The 13,095-nt window shown below is 38.1% G+C and overlaps 1 protein-coding gene across 1 annotated transcript; it reads left to right on the forward strand.

The window, feature by feature from the left end:
* The first annotated feature begins 5,780 nt into the window (after positions 1–5,780).
* On the forward strand, positions 5,781–12,768 carry LOC105039642 (probable receptor-like serine/threonine-protein kinase At5g57670). The gene is made up of 8 exons (XM_010915857.4): positions 5,781–5,913; positions 8,813–9,055; positions 9,149–9,403; positions 9,505–9,662; positions 9,762–9,841; positions 10,011–10,146; positions 10,244–10,393; positions 11,656–12,768. Exons 2-8 carry the CDS (start codon positions 8,833–8,835, stop codon positions 11,821–11,823), a joined length of 1,170 nt encoding a protein of 389 aa, XP_010914159.1. The 5' UTR covers positions 5,781–5,913; positions 8,813–8,832; the 3' UTR covers positions 11,824–12,768.
* The last annotated feature ends 327 nt before the right edge of the window (positions 12,769–13,095 follow it).

Below are 13,095 nucleotides of genomic sequence, written 5' to 3' on the forward strand. Positions count from 1 at the left end.
TAAGCCCCACATTCGCAAGACTCATCGATGGTCTTGTGTAGCGCGAGCCCCTGATCATTCATCAAGAAACGCGAGAAGTGCGGGTCGCCTAGGATGCGTGTCTCCAAGGTCCTCATGTTCGTAGATGTATGTAATCCATGAAATAGGGCACGATAAAACTCGTATTCCGTGGTTCTGACACCCAATAACTAAGAAGGTGCCAAGGAACATTGGCCCTTCTGAAGATGCAAGTGGGCCCAAACACTATATTTCATTAAAATAATGGAATAGAGTTGCGGGAATAAAAGGAAGCTTATTCTCCTTAACAACCTTTTCAGTCTTATTTCGTCTTTATTTAATCTAATCTAAAAAAGGGAGGATAATTTTGTCTTTCTAACAAAATCCAAATGTATCATGAATTCTGATGCACTTCATTCTTCCTGTACTTATTTCTTCAGCCAAACACCCAAATCCCACTATTTTTCATGGTATGAATCCCATCCCTCTACAATATAACAGATAAGCCACTAATTTTTATTCCACTTTGATGAATAACAAGGCCGGCATAGATGTTAGTTTCAATTTTCATTTTGAGCCTAACATTGTTCTTTATAAATTGGGGCTTGCCTCAATGTAAAATTGTTTTGCTTAGCAGTCACAAGTAGTAGATTCTTTCTTGGATGTACTTAATGTATGTGAGTCTCCCCTACCTTCCTCTTAAATAATATATTACTAAATTTTCATGCAAAAAACTAATTAGAAAAAAAAAGTAAAAGAAAAAAAAAAAAGAAGATAGGATCACACAGTTGCTACGAGAACATATACATTTATTAAGTTATTATCCCATGTACATGCAAAATATCTGGCTGTAGTTTGTGGATATAAATTTTACAATGATTGATTACCAAAAAAAAAATTACACTGAATTGTCTTGTACAGTGACTTATTGGCCTCACAATATTGTCGTTCTGCCAAAATATGGCCTGCGTCCATTTGATGCACATTCGACTAGGCAGCCGACGGCTCACTCGACCAAGCCCCTTTTCCAACTAGGTTGGACTAATGTTTGGTGGGCTTGTCCACGTTTCGGTCTTAAACTAAGCCTAGGCTTATGATTTATGACATGGCCCAATTTGGGCCGGCTTGAAATATATATAATAACTAGTTTAGAATCTCATGCGATGCACGATATATATTTATTTTTTTAAATAATATTTTTATAAATTAAAAATTTAATATAATATAAAAGACATCATAGATGATATCGAATATTTCAAATTAAAATATAAATTTAAAATATTTAAATAACATAATAATAAGAAGTAACATAATTATTTCTATCTTCTACCAGCAGAAAAATTATTTTTTGAATCAACATTTTCAGCATCAATTATTTCGGAATCTTCATGATTAAGCAGAACATGACCACCTATTTGCATCCCACATATATCTCTTTTCTTCATAGTCTATCAATAAAAATAATATATATTTTATTATTATATAATTTTTATTTTATTGAATTTTTAGTCATCAACTTACTTCAGAGAAAAGATAAAGACAAATTTTCTGATAGTTGAATTGTTAATAACTTCTTAGTCCCAATAGTTCAGAATTTCCAGAATGACTAAGAGACAATGATGATATATACATATCTGAGATTAGTAGTTTGTATTCGTTTTGTATGTATTTAAGAATGGATGGTTAAGTAATAGTAGGAGGTAGACAGTAGTCATATTGTATTTGTATTTATATGCATGATTGTAGTAGTTGACTCATGGGGACAATCCCAATTAATATTTTTTTTGCCCTTGGGTTCAAAGCCAGAAATATGGAGATCCAGTAGAAAAGGGCCTTTATATAATAAATACATTGTCAGGGTTTAATTGCAAAACATCCCTAAACTAAATTAACTCAACATGATCTGGTTAAGTCAATTGTCAAAAGGGCTTAATTGAATATAGTCTTTATCAAGGGTCTAAATGCAAGATTTTCTATTTAAATAAATAGATCTATGTCAGATTTCAGATCGGGTTGGGATCCAAAATCCAAATCCATTAGGCCCATCTCTTTCCTTCCTTTTTTTTTCCTTCCCCGATTGCCGATAGAGAGGAGCTTACGCTTTCTCCATCGATATTATCTACTTTCCCAAATCTCCAACCATAACTCAGAAAAAAAGAAAGAAAAAAAAAATCTCCACTGGCACCAGCCAAACGGACTTCTCTCTCTCTCTCGTAGAAGAAACACAACGCACTCAACCCCACATTTAGACGACCCATGACATCTAATTCAACGGTTCTCATTTGCTCCGCCGCCCAAAATAAAACAAAGACGTCCCACCCCTAACTTATGCGGACCTAGTTCGTCTCCGCCCAACAATTGTTGGGCTCGAAACTCAAATTAAAATGAAAAAGAAATAAAAGGCCGAGGGTGGGGCGGAGAGAGGGAGACAGGAGAGAGAGAGCAGGAGGGGGTGGAGAGGGGAAGAGTAGGAAAATAAACGAAAGTGCATCGCGGACTCGTTGCGATAATCTTTTTCTCTGGAGGGGAGAAAAAAATTAGAGGGAAAAATTGTAAATTTCTCCAACTCCTGGGACGAGGTTCAAAGATTCTTCGCTCATCCCCTTCTTGCTGAATCTAGCGTTAGGTCTTTTTTTTCTCCTCTCCTGCATGGCGTCGTGGCAGCGTACAAGAGAGTTGTTAGGGCATGATCCGAGAATGTGAATAGCATCGTCGGAGTAGTCGTGATAGTGGGGAGTTGAAGGCCGGCCCTCTCTCCATTGTTCGAGCTTTTTTCTTTTTTTTTTTTTAGCCACATGTCGTGCAATTGTTTAGCCACGTGTCGAATAGAGACGCCTCCACACGGTTGCTCCATTTTTATATATATATAATAGATATATAATACGAGCTGTGAGCATATATGCCAAGCATATATATTTCACATACATGATAAAAATATATGACATTACTGCATGTTCTACAAGTACAGAATAGTAGTTTTTTTTATGATTTTTTAAAAAAAATTAAGCTTTGTATCAATTCATATTTGAAACTATAAATATATGAAATGAAGAATGAAAAATCATTCTTTATTGCGAATGTGAACATATTATTAGAAAAAGAATTCTAAAATTGTTCTTTGTTATTTTATAAATTTATAGTTCATCAAAAATTTGATTGTATTTGTCCAATATATAGACTGAGAAGCCTGGTCTATTCAAGCTAAGACGGCTTAATTAGCCTGATTTTAGTCCCAACTTAATTATAGTTTCTTCGGTTGGGTATGGGCCCATCCGAAGATACCAGGTGCCTAATGACATAGGAGTTGGAGACCATTTATTGCCTAGGCCAACCTGCCAACGCGCATCCGCAATCCATGTCCCAAGATGTGTATGTTAAGGTTACTTGTCTAGTTCGATCAACATCCAACTCACTCACTTAAGTTAAATTAAAAGAGTAATTGGTGTGCAGTCAAGAAAACTTTTGGACAATTATGAGAGAACAAGAGGATGGTCATGTTATTGTCAAGATAACGGACATAGAATATTAAAAGGTAGAAGAAAGTTTTGTATTTGGCTAAATTTCTTTTGCCTCTTTTATCTAATGTTTATATACTTGCACTTGCATATATTGCCGGTCTACATTGCCACATGACTGAGTGCTTGTGCATTCCTTCCTTGCTATAGTAGTGCAACGGGGGAGTGCGTTCTCTCCTTCAGCAAACTAGACTAACTTACAATTACGATAAAAAATAACTTAACTATTCCATATAAATTAAAAGCATCACATGTGATAATTAAAGGTCACATCAAAGGGTTTATATTTTGCATTATATTTAGAGGGGGTGATATTTATTGATTGCGAATTCTTTGACTAATCACTAATGTACGCATGCATGCTCTTGTTCTAGAACAAATGAGGCCTAGCTAATTGACAAGGCAATTTATGTGGCAAACATTACAAATGCATGCATCCAGCTTGGGATGGTTGTTGGTTTTAGAACGAGCTGAAAACAGGAAGTGTATTGACTATATTATAAAATATTACCAACAAAAATATAATAGTTTCCCCCATGATAAAAGATCAAAATTATTAGACTTGGTCGCCATGTGTCATCTCTAGCTCATTTGACTCCTAAGGTGAAATATATTTAAATGGAAAAATTAGTTAAACACCCGTCAACTTAGAAGCCTTCACCTACTTAGTTTCAAACGTTTTAAAATGATCTTTCAATTTAGTTAAGCAGTTCAATATGGTCTTATCGTTCATTTTTATTCATCCGAACTTATAAGATTCTGACGTGTGATGGTTGCTTGAGATTTTTAAGATCGAAATACTTATTATGTGGAATAGTTTAGATGAGAGGAGCGATGGGCAGGTAGGATAGGATAGAGGATATTAGAAGAAGAGGATATGGTAGGAGTGGATGAGGCTTAGGACTAAATTAGAGAGAGAGGGATGGAGATAGTAGCCAAGTTTAGAAAGGAGGAAAAGAAGGTGCTAGAAGAGGAGATGGAGAGAGTGGGTAGGACACGGATAGGGCTCAAGACCAAGTTAGATGGAAAGAAAGAATTTAGAGGAGAAATGAGGATAGCAATTAGGTCTAAAAAGGAGGATGATATATCGGAAGAGAAGGTCGTGGTGAGAGCGGATGGAGCTGAGATCATGTTAGATAAAGAGGATGAACGAGGACAAAATATGGAATTTAGAGAGGAGGAAAAGAAAATCTTAGAAAAAGAGGTGTTGGGAGTGGAGAGGATGAAAAAAAGAAAAAGAGATGGTATTTTTTGATAAATAAGCCATTTGTGTCGAGCAAAATTATCCTTTATGGTGGTGTTTTAACAACAATAAATGTTGTATTGGATTCGAGCGAACAATTTAACTAAATTTAGGACTATCTTAGATTTTTTAAACTTAAGAGGCATTAAATGAAACTGATCCTATATTGGGGAGACGTTCCAGAAATTTTTTATATTTAATTTAATCTTAGATCATGGACCAGCATAGCAATTCTAGACAAATCAACTAAAACATGATTAGAGTTCAAACTTATGTATCATGAGCTAATCCAAGAGGCCAATGTCACCATTCTAAAGCACATACCAAGCAGCAACACTAAAACAATATCCGGGAATATTTTGGCAACGGGAGAGATCCACAAATATAGAGAATACTAACAGTAAAAAAGTTTGGCCATAATTGGATAATTAAAATAAAAGAGGGTAAAAAGAGGGTTGGTTTGCTGTCGTTATTGTTCTTCAAATAATTGATAGATAATTGGGTAATCGTTCATTATCATGGTTAATCTATAATTATTTAAGAAATTAATCATCAGAAGAAGTTATGAATATTTTAATATTTTTTAATGACAGGTGCTATACTAATGCCGACACCCCAGCCCAGGCACCATTTTTATGGAATAAGAAGGAACCGAGACGCATGGATGTTAGGAACCGACTCGAACCTAATCCGACCATGTGGCAACATAGAAAATCTGGACGGTCCAAGCGGAGCAATCGTAACCACTCCTTTCTAATTTAATTACCCGAATCTTTAAATTTTTTACATGCGACCAGACACGCGTGCGTTTCGGGCAGGCGGTCCGAGCAATAATATTCCCGCGCTCCTTTTCACGCCCACTCCCCCTCCGTTACTACTGCTCTCATTAATCAACTGCTACCATTTCTTTTTACTACCCAACTTTCAGAGGAAGAGAAGACCGACGGCATCGGCAAGCACAAAAGGCAAATCAAACGTTCCAACCGAGGGATTCGTGAGACCTTCGAGAAAACCCAACCCACCACCATTACGAGCGCCATCTCCTTTCGCTAAAAACTTTCTTCATAAAAATTGTCGCCATCTCTCGCCCCCTCCCTCGTCCGGGAGCAGTGAGACGGAACAGCGGGAGACGCAGAAGCCTCCTCTTTCGTTCCCCAGGTGACCATCCATCTTTTTCTCCTCGTTGGTTTAAAAGAAATTTGCATGCAGTTACTTTGATTTTATTTCTTACCATTTGATTTGATTCTTAAACAAAAAATATGACTAAAATCTGACTAATATTTATATTTATATTTTTAATTTGATAAATATAGATATAGATATAGATATATATACGATCATTAGATTTAAAAATTTATATCTATATTTATTTTAAAAAATAGATACGGATTCAAATCAGAATCGGTATAATTCAGACATTTGATTCTTATAACGATAGAATGAAAAATATTTTTAAGTATGTTAATATAATTATTTATTTTTTTAAAAAAATTAATGAACATCATATAAAATTAAATAAGATTATAAATAAAATAAAATATTTTTACAAATCAGATAATTATCTGTTCATATATATATATATATATATATATATATTTTATAAATTAAAAAATAAATATGAATAATTGTCAGATGTTCAAATTACTATTCATATTTGGGTAGATTTAGATAAAAAAATTGTTTTAGATAACATATGAATATTATTGGATCCATTATTATTTTTACATAAAATATCAGACGGACGGTTCAGCCATTCACCCACTGCCATCAATCCGGTGGGTCTCATCTAAGAAAGATAGGTGATCAGAATGGACAATGGCCCCTGGAACCTGTTGTTGAGTCCCACCTTTGATTTAGTCCGTAGGATCTCCTCTAGTAATCTACAGCGGTGGGTGAACCACAAGGACCGTTCGGATCCCAAATCCTGCGGGTCTCTTTACAAAAAGGTACGAGTAATTGAGTAAATCAATCGTAGTAGTATTGTACGGTGGAGAGAGCGAGAGAGAGAGAGGGAGATAAGAGGCGGCGTTACTTGCCACCGACTTCGGCAGGCTATTAACACGCGGTCGCTCCTCTTGCTGTTCTGTCTGTGCTCCATCATACAACAACATTAGCAACTGTGGCCCACCGTATCCAACGGTCAGGATCATCCTATTGGGATCGATGGACTTGGCATCCATTGGATTTTTGAAATTGACTTGGGCTCGGCTGGCCAGCCGAAATAAGTACTAAAGTTTAGCTTGCATTCTCCGTTATTTGGATGCATCTAAAGGTGATTGGATGACATTGTTGGTTGACAAGAATTTGCACAGTTGCTGGTATTAAGTCGATCAGTATCATTAGATTCGCTACTTGTTTGGCATTTGGTTTGGTCGGAGTTGCATGCCATCAAAATTTTAAGGAATGAGCTTGAGATCCTACCACATTTCTCGAGGTATAAGCTTCAGTTAACAAATAAAAAAAAATATGCCACCTTGTTCTCATTGTAAATTTGTTACATAGAAGTTTACTCTAATCTTATAATGATCGTCCTGTATCAATAGTTATGGAGAAATTTGTTAAATCCGTTAAAAGATCTGGACTGGGTTTGTGGCCATCTAATTTGTGGTCCGGACTTGGGGCTAAAATTGCCTCCTAGGCGAATCACTACAAATAAATGATACCCTTTTACATATCAAAGTATAAAAATTGAGTGGTTAGAGCAGCGTCAATTGGACTGGTGTTAGATGGCCATTATTTTAATCCAGAGGCCAAATATTATAGACCTATTGTGGATTTGAATGAGAGCCAGATGGAATTTTAGAGTGATTCTATTGAAAGGTCAGAGTGTGAGAACAAGCCAAAATCCAATAAACATAACGTGGCAAGCCGGCTATTTTAATAATGTTATTGAAAACATTCTTCAACTATTCAACATCTCTGCCCTTATCCAAGAACTGCAAATTGAAGGATGATTGATTTCATAGCTTGATTCTGTCCTTTTTTTTTTCTTTTTTTTTCTCATATTATGTTTTAATAGCGAAGAGTTGGTAATAATGACGTCCCACAAGATTCTCACAATCGTTGGCTATAATGTTTTTTCTCCTATCTCAAAATATTCCTAGTATCATTCCAGCACAAGTAATCTATACATATTACCACTCAATAATCCAAGCTCCCCCCCTCATTATTCATGGCTATTTCCAAAGTAGAATATTTATGAATCCGTTGAATAATTGACATGATCTAACCCATTTGCACCTCTAAAACAACTAAGCTCTCGGCCCCTCTACTAAATACAGCACATTAGACGCCACATAATTTGATCCAAAACCATCCAGGATAGCTTCCCATCAATGCCCAACATTAAGCAATCAATCCAAGCACGAGGAACAGCTGAAACTGGCCAAGACATGAGGACCATTGATGAGATAGTTCTCGTTAATATTGGCCCCTTCAATACGCTGGTCCTGCTCCTAATATATTTACTCATGATGAGAGGTTGGTTAGGCTCAATATCCTTCCACCAGATCATTTTTGATGGCCGAGTGCAACATGTCTCCCATATTTTAATGTATGATTAATGATAAACATTGCATCAGACTATGAAACAGTCTGCGATCTAATTTGAGTCCACCCTGGCAAAGTTGTCAAACAAATAATTTGTTATAAAAAGAAGCCCCACAAGCCAGTGTACATAAAGGTCCAAAAGAAGGCTAACATTGCTTCATTTTTTTCTCCACTAATAAAATACCTCTTCACTTGTATGGTACCTTTTCAAATACCCCTTCAAAAAGTAATACCTTATGTTACTGTTTGGAAAGCATCCGTTGGCATACGGCCCTTTACCGACCGTTTCGAGCTTTTAATGTCTTTAAAGCCCGCTCCCACCCGTCCCTCCCATAATTTCCCTTTTGGTTCCCACTGATTGGGTCTCCTCCCTTCCCCCGTAACCTGTTGTTTTCCTTCCCTCCCTCCCCTTCGGTTTCTGAAGTACATTTCAAATAGAACAGCGGATAGAAGAGGGAGTATAATCTCTCTCTCTCTCTCTCTCTCTCTCTCGGCTACCATCTTGCAGAGCATTTGGCTGCTCCTAGAATGCGGCACTTGTATCTTAGCAGCAGAAGTTTCAAGCGCCTTCTCTCTGTCTCCATTGGAAAAAGGAGAAGAATAGAAGGAAGTCCGGAGGAGAATGGCTCCCCTGGCCAGGATGAAAGCAAATCCATTGAGCCATCACAGGACGAGAAGCCACCTCAGAAGCCCAGTTGGAGATGCTTCTCATATGAAGAAGTCCACAAAGCAACAAATGGTTTTCATCAAGGTCTGTGATTATAACCCTCTTGGAATGAGAAGATAATACATTTTGTCAACACTTCTCTAATCTTTATGTTCTTTTGGCATTGGAATGGCGCAGATAATTTGGTCGGCAGAGGGGGGTATGCCGAGGTGTACAGAGGACTGCTGGAGGATGGGCAGGTGATTGCAGTGAAGAGGCTGACGAGAGCTTCCACTGATGAGCAGAAGGAGAAGGACTTCTTGCAGGAGCTCGGGACCATTGGCCATGTCCGGCATCCCAATGTCTCGGCCCTTTTGGGCTGCTGCGTCGACCGAGATCTTCATCTTATCTTCGAGTTCTCTTCGCATGGTTCTGTCTCCTCTAATCTGCATGGTAACATATCTAATCATAAAAACTGCACCAGTGTGCGTTCTCCAAATTCTCTTTGAGAAGAGTGGAGGTGGATTCAAGTGTGTTCCATTTTTGTGCCGTAGATGAGAAATCGCCACCAATGGCTTGGAAGCTGAGGTACAACATTGCAGTGGGTACCGCTCGTGGGCTTCATTATTTGCACAAGGGATGCCAAAGAAGGATTATTCACAGAGACATCAAGGCCTCCAATATACTTCTGACAGCGAATTTTGAACCTCAGGTACCGGGCAGAGCCCTGTTTTTTTTACCTCGTCGATCGATCAACCCCTCAAGATAAACTTCGATGTCTTAAACTGATGAGTCAATATCACCATCTCAGATTTCAGATTTTGGGCTCGCAAAGTGGCTTCCGTCGGAGTGGACTCACCGTGCCGTCGCACCAATTGAAGGGACATTCGGGTTGGTAATCTATGAAACTTTGCTCCAAGTGTGAAAGAAAATGTTTCGAGGCATGAATTCGGAAATGGATTTTGATGATCATGTACATGCATATGGAATATGTGTGGACATGAACATTCACATGAAATGCCATACAAGCAGCATCTTATGGAGCTTGTGATATTGCTAGGTGTTTGGCACCAGAATACTTCATGCATGGGATTGTTGATGAGAAGACTGATGTCTTTGCTTTTGGAGTCTTCCTCTTGGAGATCATATCAGGGAGGAAACCAGTGGATGGGTCCCACAAGAGCTTGCTTAGCTGGGTAAATGCCTGTCTAATCCTATATCCTCATGGATCCTCTCTTTTAAAATTAAATTGAAGGTTGTATCTTTTCCACTGAATTAGCAATACTGTCGCAGGCAAAACCTTATTTAGGTGATGGCACGATACAAAAACTGGTGGATCCACGACTAGAACAGGACTACGACATGGGACAGTTGAAGAGGCTTACCTTCATAGCCTCTCTTTGCGTCAGGGCAACTGCAACATGGCGTCCATCGATGACCGAGGTACTGTGTTTGTTTGTAGTAGGTCGCCTAATCATTCTTAACGGGATGTTATGATATCTTGTTGGACTGATAAAGACGCACAACATGCGCTTAAAGAGACATAATAATCTACATGTGAAATATTTATTAGAAACGCATAGAGCAAAAGGCAGTATGATGCTTAAAAGTTGTGAAAGATCAACAAAACCAACACAAAGCATCCTGAAATGGACATTCTCTTATGATGCAAGTATCGGTATGAAACAAAAAAGGTTCGGCAATGGTTCACTATAATTAATAAAGAAACTTTGCAGACCCGTGAGCTTTTTGTGTTTTCTACTATCGACATACATTGGTCCATACTTGATTTATCATGCAAAAGCTTTCTTTTAGCTGTCGTGACGCCTTCATTTGTCTTTGATTGAGTAACTAATTTCATATTCTACTAGCAAATTGCATTTTAATAATCTCGCCACCTTGAAGACCGAGTTAGTTCCAAAAACTTGGCTAATGTGTTTGGTAATACACAGCTTTCCCTTGCATAATTCTGGATCTCTCTTTCCCTTGACTAGCTTCCAAATCTCATCTTGCTTCTTCTGCCAAATGTAATTTTACTAGTGCAGGACGTGCAATGATAAGTTTATTTAACAAATGAGAGTTTTGGTAGTAAACCATGCTTTAAGGTAACTTAAAATATAGTATGTTCTGCAAATATCAAATAATTGAAAGTCACAAGCATTAGACAGCAGCCATATACCATATTAGTTTACCTGAATTGACTCCATCTAACCACCAAAAAGATAAAATGGTGAAGGTTGCTACCATCAAATAAGTGTCCTGCTGGCACGCGTTTCCTTCACCCTGTTTGGTCCAATATTTGATGCAACTTGTGATATGCTGACAAATCTTTCATGTGTTGTTTATAGTCATGTATATGGTGTAGTCCAATTGTTGGTCTGTTGTGTTAGTATTAGATCTAGAAGTAGTGTTGAGACAGGGACACCTTCCACACTCTGCTTTCAAGTGTAGGAACCTTGGATACCATAAGCGGTTCTTGCCTTTTTCTCCATTTTCAACACTCTCGTGACTCACGGGATCCTGTGGTTGCAATAGCTTTGCTTGACAAATTGGAAAGCTTAGTAAAGACAAAGATTCAGAAGATGCCATGCCCCAATGTATAAATACAAGAGAGAGAGAGGTCTCAGTCCACCAATAGTTTAACCATCCCATAGTATCATATAATTACGCAACCCTTGCTAATAGAACAAAATGGATGATGACAGGTATTGGAACTATTGGAGGATGGTGAGATGCTGCAACAAGATCGATGGAAGATGCCCGAAGAGGAAGAGGAGGAAGATGAGTTCTGGGGCTTCGATGATCTCGACGATGGATGGGATGAATGTGATACCCCATCATCGTCTTCATCAACGAGAAGCTCCCAACCATAACTAGTCTTAGATAATCTCTCTTAACATCCTAACCCCATTTGATTGGGGGAGAGAGAGCATGTACATAAGTACTCAGTTGTATTGCCCATTTGCATACCTTGTTTAATACCTGCAGGCCTTTCTATCTCAAAGTTCTCTCCTTGCAGTGGTGATGGTGGGCCTGTGACAGGGTTCTCTTCTGTTAAGTTTGGCAGCAAGCACATGCGGTAATAGGAAGATTTCGGCCAGGTGGGGGCCTAGTGGGTGTGGGTGGGGTTGGTCTGCACACAAGGACAGGACCGGCCAGTCTTTTATTACTCCAATAGTTGGTAGTTTGAGACAGGTAGGACTTTTGTTTCTAGCTTTGTCCTTTTTGAGTGCAACGAGGATAAGTGAGTGGTTTAAACATATGAACCTAGCAGATTAGTTGAGACAAGTCCAGAAATCACTGGAGATATGAGGGGGGGTTGGGAAGAAGGTGGTTAGCTTTTAGAGCTCTTCCTGTCCCAAAGGTGGTGGTTGGAGGTGGTTGAGATTAAAAGGCCTTTGTGTGTGTGGAGCTGCTGAACTGCTGTAACAGCCAACATAGATGCAGAGAGGGCATTTAAAACACATCTCCTTTATAAACAACCCTGTGAAATGGCATTGGGTTGTCTATGGAAGAGGAATATCTAGCCTGAATGAAGGCAGGCAGATGAAGCATCCTGGGTTTGGACTGACGCTTGCCCTTGGAATGGTGATGACATAGAACCTAACCGGCTCATTTCAGACGAGGGGCTTCTTTGTCCTGAAAAGAGACAAATCACACTACAACAACCTGCACCTACTTAAGCAAGCTAAGTAGCAGAAAACTATGGCTCGCAATCTATCCAGGAAACCTTCTATTATCATTGAGAACAAGAAAAGAATTGGATGGAGATGGACCCAGTTATCCATTAAAAAGTCCCTAGTTCTAGTAGGGCAAAAGTGTAAAATTAAACAAATATATCATACTTTGTTATAAAATTTGACATAAACAAACAAACAAACAAACAAATAAATAAATAAACTAATTTCTGTAACTAACAAGGCAAGAGTGCTAGTGAGCCTCTGGATATTTGTCTCTTCTTAATTGAATAAATTTAAGTCCAAAAGTATATTCAAATCCTCATTACTTCAACATGCTCTGACATGATATATATTGCCTGACAAAAGTTATTGCTCTATATATGCTTGAGATGTGTGTTGATTATAGATTCAGTTAGGCCGCGTGGTGGAATAAGGAGCTATTTTATCAAATATATTTATTTGTCA

The sequence above is a fragment of the Elaeis guineensis genome, chromosome 1 (assembly GCF_000442705.2).
Source record: "Elaeis guineensis isolate ETL-2024a chromosome 1, EG11, whole genome shotgun sequence".
NCBI lineage: Eukaryota > Viridiplantae > Streptophyta > Magnoliopsida > Arecales > Arecaceae > Elaeis > Elaeis guineensis.